This window comes from Barbus barbus (assembly GCF_936440315.1).
Source record: "Barbus barbus genome assembly, chromosome: 15".
Taxonomy (NCBI): Eukaryota; Metazoa; Chordata; class Actinopteri; order Cypriniformes; family Cyprinidae; genus Barbus; species Barbus barbus.
In genome coordinates, this window is record NC_136743.1 from 11,775,610 (window position 1) to 11,793,504 (window position 17,895).

Consider the following 17,895-nt stretch of genomic DNA (forward strand, 5'->3'; position numbering starts at 1 on the left):
AAAAAAGCATGTTTGAAAAATCCATCAACATGTTTTTAACTTCAAACTGTTTTTTTTTTTTTTTACTTCAAACTGTTGATTCCTCTATCCGAAATATTGCTTCCTCAACTATATTGACAGTCAAAATAATAATATGTAATATACCTGATTACAGTTGGAAAAAAAATTTATAATCCAGTATCTCGCTCATAAAGATGGTCACAATTCACTCCTGGATGAATCATTGTTTTTGAGTGAATGATTCGATTATAACCTGCAGAAAGAGTCATCAAACAATCCCCACCATCATTCATTCATTCATTCTCTCACTGCTTGCTTATTGCTTAACTATGTAGATTTTGTCCTGAATGTGTTTGTGTGTTTAGTGATGTGCAGAGGGACATTCAGTACTTGTACAGGATCCAGGTGGAATCATACGGTTTTTTCAGTGAACTTTCCCCAGGCCTGGTTTACACTCATGGAGAACATTTCTGTGGTGATGGCACACTACAGGGGTCAGTATAAACTTATAGGGTCCGTCAGAGGCTTTGCATGTTATGTGCTTTAGTCATTTTTAAAGAATCTTTCATATTTTTGAGTATTTGTTTGAGTCTTTTGTGTTTTGACGCATAGCCAAAGACCTTCCACATATTTCATAACTATGACCCTTGGCATCGCTCTCTCTCCCCCACAGGACTGAGGATTGTGATGACGGGAATCTCTTAGATGGAGACGGCTGCTCAAAAAAATGCCAAGTTGAACCAGGTTTCAAGTGTCATGGTGAGTCACACTCAAAAAAACAAATACTCTCACTGCCCACTGAGAACTCTGGCCCTAAGATTGTAAACACCACAACAGAAGCGCCAGAAAACTTCCACACAGGACAATAAACCCGGGTAATAATCATAACCGGCTCTCAAAACAAAACAAAGCAAACCAAAACAATATAATATTGCTATGTCTCCTGTAGATTCAGATTCCTCTGCTACTGTTTTTCTCTCATAGTGATATTGAAGGAGATGTGGAGGTCGTCTTATTCAAAAATACAAAAATACAAAAGCTCCTAATAATTCATATACCTGAAGTATTCTTTCTGAAACTGCATTATGAATAAAATGCAACAGACAGTGACAATTTCCTGATTCCACTCTCATAACACAAGACGATATTTGTCATCAGATACAGACAACATTACTCTGGAGTTCAAATTTAACATGTTTAAATCATCCTCTGTAATCTGCAGATTGGAAAATGTACAAATAAAAAAAGGTTGCATGAAAAAATTAATTTGTTGCATGTTAGGTTGCAAAATGCATGCATACATTTAAAATGCGTAAATTCTTAATGAACATTACTTTTGTTGTTTACAACACCTTTATTTGTTGTTGTTGTTGATGTAAGGCATCATATAATAATCATTGATTTTCATTATGTTGCAAAATATTAAGTTCATTGCTCTCATTAGTCATTTTTTTGTCTTTTACACTAAATGCTGTTTTACATTTAAACAGTTCTTTTTATATTTCCATTCATCAAAGATTCCTAATTTCTTCTATCGTTTCCACAAAAATATTAAACAGCACAAGTGTTTTCAACATACAGTAAATAATAAGAATAAATGTTTATTGAGCAGCAAATCAGTATATTAGAATGATTTCAGAAGGACCATGTGACACTGAAGAATGGAGTAATGGCTGCTGAAAATTCAGCTTTGCCTTCACAGAAATAAATTACATTTTAAAATTTGTTAAAAATTATTTGTAGTTATGTGGGATGAAAGTGCAATATAAACTCGAAAGAGCATATATGGTTGGTCGATTGACCGAAACTTTGCTAATAAAAATATTTTCGTGATGATGCAATTTTAAATATTAAATATTAAGATTTGTATGTTTTTTTTTATTTATTTTTATTTAGTATAATAGAAACAGTTTCTATTAAATTAATATTATCGAATTGTTATATAACATTCTAGTACATTAATATAATTACATATATATTATTAAATTATAATAATATTTAACAGTATTACTGTTTTTACTGTATTTTTGTAAATACATCCTTGGTGAGCATGAGAGACCTCTTTCAAAAGCATTAAAATCTTACAGACCCCAATCTTTTGATCTGTGTGTAAATAATTATGTTCTGGAGTAACTTACACATTGTTGTTTTTTAGTCCTAATTCTGTTAGAATGCAATATATATAATGTAGTAAAAAAATTCTACTTACTCTAAAAAAACAGTATACTGACAGTCAAAATAGTTGTTCTCTTGTGTTGCTGAGTTGTGGATCACCAGATCTTACTGTTGCTTTTTTTTTCTTTTTTCTAGGCTGACCAGAAAAAAAAATAAAAAAAAATCCTCATAATGAATTATGAGTAATTTCCTTGACAGCAAAGTCTGTGATATCTGACAATCCAGTCTGAATATTTGCTCAATACATATGCATTCAAAGATTCAATCCAGATTGCAAAGTATCCAGTCCAAACTGTGAATTTTAGGTCATTTACTGTAACACAGCCAGTGGTATTTCATATAATCAAGATCATCTTATTCAATATTGTCAAAGTTTTATGTCATCACACTATTGGAAATGGTCCAAAGTGTTGCACATACAGTATTTCGTAAGCTGCAATGAATCTTCTTAACAATCGTAACAATCTAACTGTACACCATTGTTACATAATGCACCTGAGTGAGAGTAAATGCAGTACAGGAAGACTCACAGGAAATGTTAGGAGAAAAAAAGGCAAATACTTCTCCAATTTAGTCAATGTTGTTTCCGTGACTGAAAGCGCTACATTTTCTGTGAGCGTGAAGCATGAGAAGCCTCTAATTCAAACATGACCATAGACGAAGCAGCGACTGACTCGTATGCCTCGAAATTCCCAATGTTTTCGTAGTAGCTTGTAACCACATTTTTGTGGATTTAGGGCATTCGGGAATGGCTTTTTTGTGATATTTACTCTAATGCCACATTAGGAGCTCTCATATATTATCTCCACGAGCGTATTTGGGGAGCAAAGATCAACAAAGCTTAGGAGTAAAGCCTTTGGCATTGGCATGTGGGTTAGGTCAGCTGTTCTGCAGAAGAGACGGCCAATCAAATGCTTGTGTTTTTCATTTGTTGTTAGAACCCTTTAGAGCCCCTCGCCTTTGATAAGCTGTTCCCGCCGATGAGTCATCTTCCTCTTACCTTTCAGCATTCTCAGACAAGAGCTCATGCAAGACTCTGATGTCATTCACACGTGTCCCTCTCTAACGAATTCGTTTTAATGGCATGCTAATTCCCCTTGTAGCCCCACGTGCACTTCTGTCATAACTCATTCATACGCCATGACATCATCCACATATTCGTATGATTGTTTATTTAATCGTCCCAGTGGAATCACGTTCCTTTTTATTTTCAATTCACACATAAGTGAAGCCGAGTCTCACTGACTTGCTATGAAAACACAATTAGATCTTGGCAGTGGAGTCATTATTGGTTATTTATGATGAGTTTGTGCTCACTCTCTCTTGCTTTTTCCGTCTCTCTCAGGTCGGCCGAGCCTGTGCTATGTTTTTGAAGGGGACGGAGTGTGTGAAGAGTTCGAAAGACGTTCCAGCATCCAGGACTGTGGCTTTTTCACTCCTCAGGGCTTCACTGATCAGTGGGCGTCCACCGCCTCGGGCTCACATCAGGACGAGAGCTGCCCTGCCTCAAAGGTCACCAGGGAGCCTGTGCTCACTCAGGTACACAAAGTGTTTAGAATCCATTAGCCATTATGAATCATTTTCCTCACTGATGAACATAAATGAACCACTGAAATGCATATATGAAATATCCTTTTCTTTTTATATCCTCATCAGATGTGCAAGTCACAGTATTTTGACATTAATGAAGTAGTGGCTCATGATGCCTGGAGCCCCTGTACTGCCCAGCTGAACGGTTACTGTACTCAGGATCAGCCTGTCTGGCTAAAGGTACACACACACTTGCCTAGTGAACAAACACGTAAAGACTTTGAATTTGACAGATTATTCAATCTATATTGGGCTATTTGATAGAAGTATTAGCTTCCCTCTTTGCTGACAGACTTGTCAATGAATAATGCACATTTTGGGTTTTCAAAAATGCTTGAGTAAATTTGAATAATGTTTTGTAAAATAAAATTAATATAATTAAATTTAAGCAGTTTATGTACACTGTTTAAGTTTGGGGTCAGTACAATTTTAAGAAATTAATACTTTTGAGCAAGGATGCATTAAATGAATGAAAAGTGACAGTAAAGGCTTCTGATGTTACAAAAGATTTATATTTCAAATAATGCAGTTCTTTTGAACTTTCTATTCATCAAAGAAAAGGTTTCCACTTAAATATTAAGCAGCACCACTGTTTTCAACATTGCTAAAATAAACAGTTTCTTGAGCACCAAATCAGCATAGTAGAATGATTTCTGAAGGATAATAAAAACAATTTTAAATTGTAACATTTCACACATTTTTGATCAAATAAATGCAGGTTTGATGAGCGTAAGATACTTTTCAATAACTAAAAAAATAAATAAAATCTGGTCACTTTATTTTAAGGCCCGATTCTCTCTATTAACAAACTACGACTATTGCCTTTAATTCGCTGCTTATTAATGGTTAGTAAGGTAGTTGTTAAGTTTAGTTATTGGGTAGGATTAAGGATGTAGAATGTGGTCATGCTGAATATGTGCTTTATAAGTACTAAAAAAAACAGCCAATATGTTAATAATAGGCTTGCTAATAAGCAAATAGTTAATAGTGAGAATTACTCCCTATATTAAAGTGTTACCAAAAATCTTACCAACCCCAAATTGTGAATGATAATGTTCAGATTTATTCTATATTTATGGCACATACATGCCATCACACTGGCACATACACATACATGTATGGCACATACATCCCACTCACACTGTTCATAAATTATGTTAGCTAAGGAGCCATATATTAATTACTAATAATTGTCACGGAATGACCCTCGGACAACGGAATAAAAGGTAAAACAGGTGAGTTTATTATCAGCCATGGGTGCGGGTGCAGATGAACGGTGAGTATCCTGAGTTATGAAGGGTTTCTTGACTTGAAGCTTGTAACCTTGATTCTTGTTTCGCAGGAGATCGTGGGGCGGAAATGGAAGTATGGAGAGTATGGAGATCATCCACAATGCGATGGAGACTGGAGAGGACGTTGGAGCTAGGAGCAGAAGGTAACTCTGGAGAAGACACAACAGGTAAGTAAACAAAAGGTAGGCATCTCAATGTGAAAGTTATCCAGTAATTTGGGATCGAGAGTGTCATTTCTGGGGACCCATGACCGCTCCTCTGGACCATAAACTTCCCAGTCCACAAGATACTCTAAGAGACCACCACGGCGCCGGGAGTCCAGAATCTCATGGACCGTGTAGATGGCACCTTCCTCCTGGATTAACGGGAGAGGGGGTTCCACTGTCGGGCCAGGCTCTGCGTAAAGAGAAACAGGAGGGTGATATGGTTTGAGTAGTGAGACATGGAAGGAAGGATTAATCTTGTAATACGAGGGGAGTTGGAGTTGATGTGAGATGGGGTTGATCTGCTTTGTGATGTTAAAGGGACCAACGTATCTGGGACTAAGTTTCTTGCAGGGCAGGCGCATCCTGATGTCCCGGGAGGACAGCCAGACCTTCTGACCCGGCTGGTAAGTGGGAGTTGTAGCCCTACAAAGGTCGGCTGTCGTCTTGGTTCTGCGCACTGCCCGTTGCAGCTGATGGTGTCCAGTCCCTCTCGGAGCCAGTAATCGACAGATGGTACCTCAGACGGTTCCCCTGATCAGGGGAGGCTGGTAACCGAGGACGCACTGGAAGGGAGTGAGTCCAGTGGATGGTTGACGCAGCGAGTTCTGTGCGTACTCGGCCTAGCCTAGGAACTGGTTCCAAGAGTCCTGGTGGCCATGGCCGAAGGTTCGCAGGCATTGTCCGACTTCCTGAATCTTCCTCTCCGTCTGCCCGTTTGACTGAGGATGATATCCCGATGAGAGACTTACGGTCACACCTGCAGTGGAATCCTCCAGAACCAGCAGATGTAGCGTTTCCTCGTGTAATTGTCCTACACGCAAGTGAAGAGGTCCCACGCGGTGACACACCTGTCTTCGGCTGAGTGGTTTGCTGGTTACTGATTGGACTTGGTAGATGGTTTTGGTGGAGGTGGTCGAGAACCTGAGTTGGCGGCAGAGATTCCCGGAGATGAAATTACCGGCTGACCCGGAGGGCTTGTTCTGCAAGGGAGACACCGGAAGCAGTAAGGTTCACAATAGCGGTGAGGGGCTGCATATTTAATATATCAGGCTTAATGACACTCACCACGGGACTTGGTGGATGGATTGTGCATATAGCGATCCTATGCCCACCGGAACCACAATGTAGACAAACCAAGGGTCAGCCGTCTCTGCCGCTCTGAATAGGACAGTCGAGTGTTATCGATTTGCATGGGTTCCTGACCTGGTTCTGGAAGGCTGATGGAGTCTGGCCGGCGAAGGAGTGGAGTGTAGGAAGATTGCTGCTGTTCTTCAAAGCAAGATTGCATGCGATTGGCACATTGGATGGATAGTATAAACCTTTCCAGACCACAAGAGTCATCATAGGCTGCGAGTTGGAGCCGCAATGGTTGCATCTCGAGAACCAGCGAGCATTGAAGGAGGAATCCGTTGCATTGCAATCCGCCGAGACAGAGAAGGGCGCTGGTTTGGCCATGGGACTGGAAATTATCGGAGGAGAAGGAATGATGTTACTGGTGTCCGGCGGTACGGGTGATGGTGGAACTGGTGGTGGAGTGAGAACCCGCTTGAGGGCCTGGAAAGGGTCGGGTGCACTCATGATGCTAACTCCTTTGGTGGTCCGATCTTCTGTCACGGAATGACCCTCGAAAAAAGGAATAAAGGTAAAACAGGTGAGTTTATTATCAGCAATGGGTGCGGGTGCAGATGAAAGGTGAGTATCCTGAGTGATGAAGGGTTTCTTGACTTAAAGCAGCTTGTAACCTTGATTCTTGTTTCGCAGGAGATCGTGGGACGGAGATGGAAGTAAGCACACACACCTCGGATGAGGAGTATGGAGATGATCCACAATGCGATGGAGACTGGAGAGGACGTTGGAGCTGGGGACAGAAGGTAACTCTGGAGAAGACACAACAGGTAAGTAAACAAGGTAGGTGTCTCAATGTATCGGTATGATATCATAGAGAGAGTCCACTATGTCTGAACGAGATCGGACATCGAGTGAAGTGAGGTGTGTGCTTATAAATGCTGGCTGATGAGGGAGATGATGACTTGCAGGTGCGTGTGGTTACTACTCAGGTGATGGAGTGCGTTGTGATTGGGAGTGAACCTGACCGATCTGTGACAATAATACTGATACTTTGTTTGTGCAGGTAGGATTTCAGCGACCGGGTGTAGCAGCCTCTGTTATTATCTACCTTGCCTATGATGGTAGTTGGCATGGCGAAAAATGCAGGAAAACAGTGACCGTTGAACTGTGTGACACCACCGGAAAAAAACACAATCTTGGTAACACATAATATCCTTAATTTGATTGTGAAAGATTGTAAATTTTGTATTTTTATGTGACTTCGTTATGTGTGCTTGTCCACAGGTTCGTACGAGCTGTCATGTCAGTATAACCCCCTAGTGGTGAATGTGACTCATAACCTGAGTGTGCCCTTCTACCAGACTTCAGCAGTGCAGCTCAACTTCTCCTCTTCTCAAGTGGCAGTGTTGGCGGTTGCATTGCGTACATCTTGTCACTTCAGCGCCTTTGCCCTGACCGGGTGCGCTGAGGGTGGGGTCTCCCACGACTTACAAGCACACACACACACACACACACACACACACACACACACACGCACACACACACACACATTGCTTGCATAAGTTGCATTGTATATTATATATATATATATATATATATATATATATATATATATATATATATATATATATACACATATATATATATACACAATGCAAGTTAGGGATCTGTACAATTTGTTTTTACGTTTTTTAAAAGGAGTCTCTTATGCTCACCAAAGCTGCATGTGTTTGATAAATGTTTTTTTTTTTTTTTTTTTTGTAATTTATTCCTGTGATGATAAAGCTGAATTTTCTGCAGCCATTATTTCAGTCTTTAGTGTCACATTATTCTTGAGAAATCACCCTAATATTCTGATCTTTGTGCTCAAGAAACTTCCCTGATTGTTATCAATGTTGAAAACATTTGTGCTGCTTAATATTTTTGTGGAAACCATTAGCCCCCCCCCCCCAAGATTCTTTCATAAAGTTCAAAAGAGCAATTACTTTAAAAATAAATATTTTGTAACATTATGAATGTCTTTACTCTCAGTTTTAATCAATTTAATGTGTTCTAGCTGAATAAAAATATAATTGCTTTCAAAAAAATTAAATAAAATTTATAAATTACTCATCCCAAACTTTTGAATGGTAGTGTATTAAAATACAAATTCATCATATACTTACACAGAGTAACAGATACAAATAAAAACTATTCCATCCTGTTTGATGGTGGATATGATGTCTGTCAATGTCTACAAATTATAATTAACTTGATGTGTTTTTCTCACTCAGATGTGTGCGTAGGCTGTGCAGTACTGAGTCATGCAGTCCTCTAAATGTCGAACACGCTTCAATCCGCTGTAATCCAGACATAGACCCCAAACACTGCTCTGTTTCTTGTCATCGTGGCTATATGCTCACCGTTCTCCATGGCCAGGGCCTTGCTTCTCATCAAGTGCGTACAAATATTGTTAACAACCTGTTTCTTTTTCTCTCTCTCTGCAATAATCCCTTTAAGAGAGAAAAAAATACATCTCCTTGATATCTTGTTTTTGCTAAAAAGCAGTGAGATTAAATGAGAACAAATGACTTTTTATGAAGATATTTTTTTTTTCTGAGAATAGATCTCAACAATGACTATGTTCATATTCCGCTAATAATTGAATTAGTCATTTTCCAGTTAGTGCTTCAGGTAAACATATTTACATGATCCAAAAAATTTGATTAATGCCAGTCGTTTTATTCAGATTTCTAGGAATATTGGCTTAATCCGGTCATGTAAACACCTTATTCAGAAAGTCCATTTTAACTGGAGGCGCATTTATACAGCATGTGCGCATGTCCAAACAAAGATAATTTAGGGTGATATTAGATATACACAGTGTTTATTCAATAGTTAGACTTTTTCACAACTGTTTTGGAGAGAGAAGCATTTTGCAAACATAAAAAGAAAGGTCTACATTTCTAAGTCTTGTGACGTACATTTTCCAAAAATCATCACATTCCTGTATGTTATTGTGAAAGAGTTGATTAAATTATTGTGGAGAATTACTAAAATGCAGTGTAAGGGCAAGAGCATCTACAGTAATTCTAGAAGACAAGAGCAGGAACCCACATCTCTTAGTTTATTCAGATTTAGCAAAATACCAGAATATTCCAGTAACTGTGGAGAACATAAATGCTTAAAATCATGTTTACATGTTCGATGTCTCGAATTGTGCTCACATTTACCAAAATACAAAAGTCTGTGAATTCAAACATTTCTCAGCAAATTATCTAAGAAAAATATTCACATTGATTTTATACAACGTCTTATTTGTGTCAAGTGAAATACTGTTATGTTGTCTAATGAGCCTTATGAAACTATGACATTATAAGTGGTTGTCTTTCTGTTTGTTTTGTCCTCTCCTCTCCTCAGACGGAAGCAGAGCTGATTTGTGTGCATGGAGTGTGGGACCGTGTGGTGAGCTGTCAGCCAGTGGACTGTGGCCCACCTCCTCAGTCTCACGTCTACTTTGCCTCCTTCTCGTGTCCCTGGGGCACCACATTCAGCAAGCAGTGCACCTTTTCCTGTAACGCCCCGGCGATCCTGCAAGGTGAGGACGGGAACTGGGCTACAGTGTGAGACTTGAGGGTTTCTGGATTCCTTACATTCAGTGCATGTGTCTGTTTCTGTGAGACTTTGGGCTTCCTTTCTAAAATAATAAGACTTTAAGTCAATATCTGTATATTTGTGGGTGATACGAACCCTTCTTGTGTGTTTGCCCATGTATGTACACTGGAAAAAATCCAACAAATAATTGTGCTTTTTGCCATTCCTGAGGTCATTTGACTTAGAACTGCTAACTGCGCCAGCACTAACAAACATATTAATATCACTGCAAACAAATAATAGGTATTATCATAAAATAATTGAATAATTGTACTGTAATTTTATTTAATGATAGTCTAAAACCATAAAGTATAGTTATCATTTCTATTTAGTTTACCTTTATGCACTAAAATAACTAAAACTTAAACTGAAATGAAAATAAAAAAATATTAACAATTTACTTTAAAACTTTAACTAAGATTAAAAATGAAAACAAATTCACAATATTAATAAAACAATAATAGAATCTCAATAATACTAAAACAACTGATAATAATGAAATTATTATTATTAATCAGTTGTTGTTGTTTAAAAATGAAATTGATTTAATTTAAAATTATTTAATTGTCTTATGTGTTACTTTTATCATTACATCATGGACAGTCAGAAATAATCTTGCAAAAACATAAACACTGCATGGATATCACTATTATATTATATTATACAACATAAATACTTTATTGATTCGTTTGCTGGAGTTGTGTTAATGGTTTGTGTTGAAGGTTTTCTGCTTTTTGAGGCAAATAGTGACTTAAAGCTGGACACGACACAGATAATAAGAAACAGCAATGATAGTCAAAGTGCAGTTGTTTAGAGAACTCCAATCAATCATGTTTTTTTTTACAGTGCTAAGCTAAATATTTGGACTTTTTATGTATGTGTGTTTATATACAGTATATAGTCAGTTGTGTGTCAGTGTTGTTCTTGCACTCATTCAGGAACCGTGTGTTGGTCTGGCTGTGGTCCCAGCCCTCTTTCCTGGCTGTGTAAATAGAGCTGCAGCAGAACAACACACAGGTGGAGATAGGAAACAAGCAAGCAAGCGAAAACAAGAGGGCGTTTCATCCCATACTACTGAAGCCCCCAGAGAGCCACTCATTTAGGATAGCGTAGAGCAGGCTGGCACTTGGCCCTCATGCCTCTGGATAACTATGGCAAGGTGGCTCAGGGGTGAAGGGGCCACTCCTCACACTCTCACTATTTGTTTTAAATGCAGGCTTTTGATGGATCGGTCCAATTTTTTTCTTTGGCAGGGAACGGTGCAGTCTGTGGTCAGTGGCTTCACTAGAAGGTCCAGGACATTGCATCACTGAGTAGCTATGCTTATTGGTCTTGATGGCAAGATTCTTGTACTGTAGTGCTGTAAAGTGATGGGCTGTAGCGCTCCTTTGGGAGTTTTTAAAATCTATTCATGACTTGACATTAATTGGAACACACAAACATAATACAGTGATTTATGTACTTAGTGAGAGACTTTTTTATTTTATTTTTTTGAAGTGGCGTAAGCTGGAACTTGTTGGAATAATGCATGTTCGAAAAATGCAGTTTGCAGGCATTTTTGGTATAGCTAAATTTAAGCACAGCTACAAAGTAGGCAGACACCTTAAAGCTTAAAGGAATCATTATATTTTATTGACCAATAAAATTGCTTTAGAGCAAAAATCTAATGGGATATGTTACTATATTAGTGCAATGAGAGAGTCCTATATCACATGGCACATACAGTCTATGTTGTGAAACAAATTTGTTGTCCTATTTATTAGGAATTTATTATAAATTATGATGCTTTTCATTCTCAAAATTACTTGAATACAGCTCTTCTTCTTTGAACATGTTTTTAACCTCTGTATTACAATTAATTTGTAATTAATATTAAAAATGTAATTTAATGTTATTAATTTAATATTGTAAAGTAATTAATTTAATATAAAAAATATCAGGGTAAAACAACCATCCTTATTGATAATAAATAAATAATTAATGAATAAATAAATAAATACATACATTAATTAAAACTTTAATAAAAGATTGATTGAAAATATATATATTTTTTTATTTTTAATGTCTAAAAATATTTGAACAAAACTACTTGACTGCATATTATTTGAATTCATGCTAAAAGTCATAGAATCAACATGGTAGCTGGTTACCTTGAAAAAAAACATACTCCTTACCTTGAAAAATATATTTAAAGCATTTTTTTTCCTGAAAATATTGATTTAAGGTGTGTACACTCAGAAATAGTAGAACTAACAGACCTCTTGCCTTCTTCTGTAAAGCCCTCAACCCTTAACTACTTATACTGACAGCATTTCTGTTCCATTTGGATGCAGTTTTCTTATCAGGATCTGTTTTTCAGGTGAAAGTGACACATTGGTTTGTCTTGAGGATGGACTATGGTCATATCCAGAGGCTTACTGTAAAATTGAGTGTCCGGATCCACCTTTCGTACCCAATGCCACGCTGCTAGTTCCTCAGTGTCATGGAGGCGGGCATGACGTGGGCACTATGTGCCGCTACAAATGCAACCCGGGATATTACATCACTGGCACGCTCAACAAGAAGCCAAGAAAGTGAGTTGCAGTCTGTATAGTTTGAACTCATTTCTAGGCATAGGTTATTGTTTATAATATATGTTTCCAGCATGTAGGGTGCTCACATGGTTCTAATAAGATCAAAATCTTACTCCATGTCTTTCCAAATATCTTTCAACAATGGAGTCATCAGTGTACTTTGATGAATGGTTTGATGGCGTGTTGTTTTGGTATTCCATCCAATCAAGCTATAGCATATTTTAGCACATCGGAGGGGACTAGCGTTTGCACCTGCCTCGTCTTTATGAGTTATTAAAATGGCTGGTAATATACCTCAGTGTTTTTTTTTTTAACTGCTTTTAATTGGGAATTAATACCAGAAGCGATAGCCAGCATGTCTCATAAAGCCATTTAAATGATCCTGTTTATGAAGACCATTGGCATGTTTGTTCTAAAAGGCATTTCATTATGAAGGTTCAGCAAATGGTTTATGACGGTCTAAAGAGAGGTTTTATGCTATTATCAAGGTAGTTTTAGCCTGTGCTTCCGTATGAACACTACACCCCAATTTATTTCCTCAGGATTTATTGGCTATTTGGTTGTACCAGATGGTTTGTCACATGGCTTAGATGTGAATAAATCCCCTGTGGCTGGAGGAGAATGTCATTCAAGAAACGTAGTAATTGCTGCGTTCATGTTGTGCAAAAATTCAGACCAAAAGCAGATTGTGAACTTACAATTACATTTCAGCAAGTGTTTAATGTAACAATTTTATTAACTGTCTCAAAAATCTAGTGAGCGAATCTAGGGAGTACCGTTATTTCGCTAAGGCCGATATATCGGCCGATGTTTGCCATTTTTCAAATATCAGTATCGGCCGATACGTTTTTCTGTTTGGCTGATACGTTCTACTTGGGACTTTTATTTTGACGGTGTGCCACACTTTTATTTTGACGGCGCTGAGAACGGCAGCATCTGAGTGCACAGCTCTCATGATGCTTTCTGTCATTGTTCACACTCTGTCTAATACGGATAGAAGTCTGTCTAATAATCAGATAGAACTGTTAAACAAAGGAATTAAAATGTATACAAAAAATTATTATAACGATTGCTTTTATATTATTAGTAACAGAAAGGCAAACATTATACTACTTTCTCATTTGCTGACAGCTTTCAGTAAATACGCATTTATAGCATTTAAACAAATCTTTGAATAACTAATGGACATTTAATTTCACAAACTTTGCAAACTTAGTAGAATCCAGTTGTGAGATCTTGTGAAGTGTGCATTTGTATCCTGCATGATTGCGTGTTCTCTGTGTGACGGTCAGACAGGAGGAAATGCGCGATCAACAAACTTTAAATTCGTTATTTCAAACTGTGCTGCGCTTTATGCATTTGCCCACTGTCATATTCATGTCATTTTCACTGTGTGCTGTATGTAAAATTACTGTTACCTTGGCTTTATTTGAACAATATGATTCCCAATGCACACAAACTTCCCAGAATGCTGAGTGCCCTCCCTGTTAGTTACAGTGTTTACTTCCTTTTTAATTACATTTTTATTCATTTAATTAATATTTATTTATTTGTGAAAAAAATACTTTTGCATCTAAAGTATAAGTGTGTTTATTTTACACATTTATTTTTGAATCCATTTTCAAATGATTTCAAATTTCTTAAATATTAGCCTAATTAACATTAAATAAAATTATATTGGCTATATATCAGCCATCGGCCACCCTGCTTTCCAAGATATCGGCATTGGCATCGGCTGTCAAAAAATATCGGTCGACCACTACTTTTTATGCGTTTCTCTAATTGTAAACCACAAAAGTAGTATACCCTGTAAAGCCATTATTGTTTAATTATGTTTTTTTTATTCCACCCGTCTAAGGCGATTTGTTGTTTAATTATGTTTTTTATTCCTTAATTAAAAGAATTAAAATTACATAGTTCAATTTATGTTGCTCTTTATAGAGACAGATAGCCATGTACACTGTATATGTGAAGTTACTAAGATTTTTTTATTATTTTTTTAAATTAATGTTTTAATTCAGCAAGGATGCAATATGTACATCTATCTATCTATCTATCTATCTATCTATCTATCTATCTATCTATCTATCTATCTATCTATCTATCTATCTATCTATCTATCTATCTATCTATCTATCTATCTATCTATCTATCTATCTATCTATCTATCTATCTATCTATCTGTCTATCTATCTATCTATCTATCTATCTATCTATCTAGGAAAGGGAAGTTGTGTGTGGCCAAGTATCGTGACCCATACTTGGAATTTACGCTCTGCATTTAACCCATTCAAGTGTACACACAGTAGTGAACATACACCCGGAGCAGTGGGCAGCCAATGATGCGGCGCCCGGGGAGCAGTTGGGGGTTCAGTGCCTTGCTCAAGGGTCTCACCTCAGTCATGGTATTGAGGGTGGAGAGAGTGTTGGTTATATAAATTGCAGTAATACTTAGGGATAGGTTAGAGTTAGTTTTTACTGTTTTGACAACATTAAGAAATCTAGTAGTGTAGGCCTTAGCGAGTCAGCTTACTAGATTTTGAAATGCACTGAAATGCAGTAATGACTTTGTACAGGTATGTGTGTAAAACTGTTTTACCCATAGATATATATATACATAGATGTCTTATTAGCGACTGTTTCTATGGGCCGCTATACGTAAGCCATCCGCCATATTGTAGTGGTCAACTTGACGTCAAGTGGACCGTTCCAAGATGGCGGCCGCATCTACGTGCCTGGAGCGGTCGAACAGGCCATCTATACATGTCTATGGTTTTACCACTTCTTAATGCTAATGACTTGTTTTTCTCAGGAAGTTTCTGAGGTTGGAGTGTTTGGAGGGTGGGACGTGGCAAGAGGGCAGCTGTTCACCTGTCACATGCCCTCCTCTCCCGCTCATGTTTGAGGGCATGTACACCTGCACCAACAATTCGGACTTCGATAGCATCTGCACTCTACAGTGTTCCGATCCAACAGAAAGGGTATTTTAGCACTTTGTAGGCCAACTCTATTTGTGTATTCCTAAACTCTGCAGTCATTAAACACTCATTTAAATTTATCGCTGCAGTCCAGCATTCGATGCACCAAAGATGGCAAATGGACTGAGGACTTCACTATGTGTAAGAAGATAGAGGGACCATGCCAGCCTCCTCTTGACCTTAACCTGGTGGAATACAGCTGTGAGGAGGGCTTTGACTTGGGTGAGGATTTAAACTGACAAGACAATTTACTGGTTATGAGATAAAAGTTGCCCATTTTGAATATGGAAATAACTAGTCAGTCGATTTCTAACAAAGCAATAATTATTGTGTCAATCATTGTCTGAACATATATGCATCTTACTACTTTGTTTTATTTGACTGTATATTTATGCCACTGCATTTATCCACAAGACCACAGCCAGTTGCATGCAGTAGGATACTTTTGAGTGCCAACCTGCCAAGCTGTTCAACTATGGATGACTAGTCCGGAGCTTGGCTATTCATGTGCTCACATGAATAAATTCAACAGATGCAAATGATGGTTAAAGCAAAGCTTGCTTTGTGTCATGGCAGGTGCAGTCTGTTACCCAAGTTGCATTGTGGCCTTGAGTGACCCTGTGGTGTTAGCCAATGGCTCCAGCGCTGATACAGTAGAGCACTGGATGCTTCCCAGCAAGGTTCAGGTGAGGTGGTGGAGCCAGTTTGCCACAAATTGTTATTTAATATCATTGGCTGTTCTAGTGCTTTAACCAAACTCCATGTTTGAGAATTTAGGCACTTTCCATTTTTTCAATATTTACTATTAAACTATTAGAAATACTTTGGAAACCACAAACTATTAAACAACAATATTTTTACAGCATTTATTAATTTACTTCATTTTCTGCTGAGTATCTACTGGTGAGCAAAGTGATGTAATGCTCAATTTGTTTCACCCATTGAAGAAACAACTCATCTACATCTTGGATGGCCAGAGGGAGAGTAAATTTTCAGCAAATTTAAAATTTTGGTTGAACTATTCCTTCAGTGTTAATTTGTACATACTAATACATTTATTACCAAGGTCGTAGTTAATGGTTTGATGAGAATTGGGCCTTAAAATAAAGTGTGACCACTAATATTAACAGATTGAACAATATAAAGTGTTACTGTATTGTTCTTATATAAAGATCTTACGTAGTATTTATTGTAATGATGTAAGAGCTGACATGGCAATAAAAGATAAATGTCTTTTTAAGGGACCAGGTTGTCCTTGTCCATTAATTTAACCCACGCACAAAAGGTTTTTGCAAGTTGCCTTGTAAATGTAGTCAAGACTGACCCTCAAAAATGCCTTTTGGAGTGATTTTCTTAGACTGAAATAAAATGTGTTTTTTTCCTGTTCCCCACATCATGACATGCGGTGTGTTTGACATCTGTGAAATTGTAAATGTAAAAGCACTCAATTTTCTGATTTTTGTTTGGGGGGACCTTATTTGGCTCTAGGCTTTGGATGCAAAATTGGAATCGCATTATTGGCACATCAGAGTGATAAGTTGGATTGGGTTTCCTTGATTCTCTCTCCAAAACCATTCTTCCACTCACCTCTCTGCGGATGTGTTGATTCTGTCTCTCACTGTCATATCAGCTCGTAAGAGTAATGATTACAGTGTGATGTTTTTATAAGAGACGCTTAAAATGCCACACGTCAAGCATGTAATCTTGAATCTCTGAAGGTGTCGGACTCCCATTGTTTATAATGATACATCAGCACCCCTAAGAACAGCCTGCTTTCCAGGAATGTTGTCCAAAGTATTGCAGATTGGGTAAGAATGATGGAGGAAAGGTCACAGTAGGAGGGAGATGAATAAGAGATAAGCAAATTTCTTTCCAGAAATTCTGCTTTAGAAACAGGTCAGCTTTCCAATTCTGAGAAAATGTCAAATCAGTTAAAAATTTGTTCAATTTGAAAGGACAGGAGGAAAAGAGTAACCCTTATTATATGTCATAGTTATTGGATATTAATTTGCTGTATTATCTTTAGGCACCATGTCTCCTTTTTGTCTTTTAAAATTAAGTTAGATGTTATTAGATTTCTGGAAAATTCTAAATAAAAATAGATATAAATAGAAACCTCGTTTTCAGATTTCCTCTCAATAAGATTTGTTACAAAAACTTAATCAATAGTAACAAGTCAGCTTTTTTGTTTAATGTTGTCATCATTACAATGCAGTAATTGACTGTCTCCTTTCCCTTCCCTCTTGTGTTCCTCTATTTCTCTTCCTTTGAAAGAGTATTGTCTGTACTGGCATGTTGAAGTGGCATCCGAATCCAGCAAATATCCACTGCGTTCAATCCTGTGAGGTGAGTGTTAATGATATGACGTGAAGTCTTTCTG

The 17,895-nt window shown here is 37.5% G+C and overlaps 1 protein-coding gene across 1 annotated transcript in view; it reads left to right on the forward strand.

Annotated features, from left to right (window-relative positions):
* Window positions 1–17,895, forward strand: part of LOC306881934 (pappalysin-2-like) — a 66,102-nt gene that overhangs the window by 36,834 nt on the left and 11,373 nt on the right. Inside the window, exons 9-21 of the mRNA XM_079436307.1 lie at window positions 366–494; window positions 674–759; window positions 3,521–3,714; window positions 3,832–3,945; window positions 7,395–7,530; window positions 7,616–7,790; window positions 8,605–8,767; window positions 9,731–9,908; window positions 12,324–12,537; window positions 15,350–15,518; window positions 15,605–15,737; window positions 16,092–16,201; window positions 17,790–17,861. Coding sequence (XP_079292433.1) covers window positions 366–494; window positions 674–759; window positions 3,521–3,714; window positions 3,832–3,945; window positions 7,395–7,530; window positions 7,616–7,790; window positions 8,605–8,767; window positions 9,731–9,908; window positions 12,324–12,537; window positions 15,350–15,518; window positions 15,605–15,737; window positions 16,092–16,201; window positions 17,790–17,861 — 1,873 coding nt within the window. The remainder of the gene's footprint in view (window positions 1–365; window positions 495–673; window positions 760–3,520; window positions 3,715–3,831; window positions 3,946–7,394; window positions 7,531–7,615; window positions 7,791–8,604; window positions 8,768–9,730; window positions 9,909–12,323; window positions 12,538–15,349; window positions 15,519–15,604; window positions 15,738–16,091; window positions 16,202–17,789; window positions 17,862–17,895) is intronic.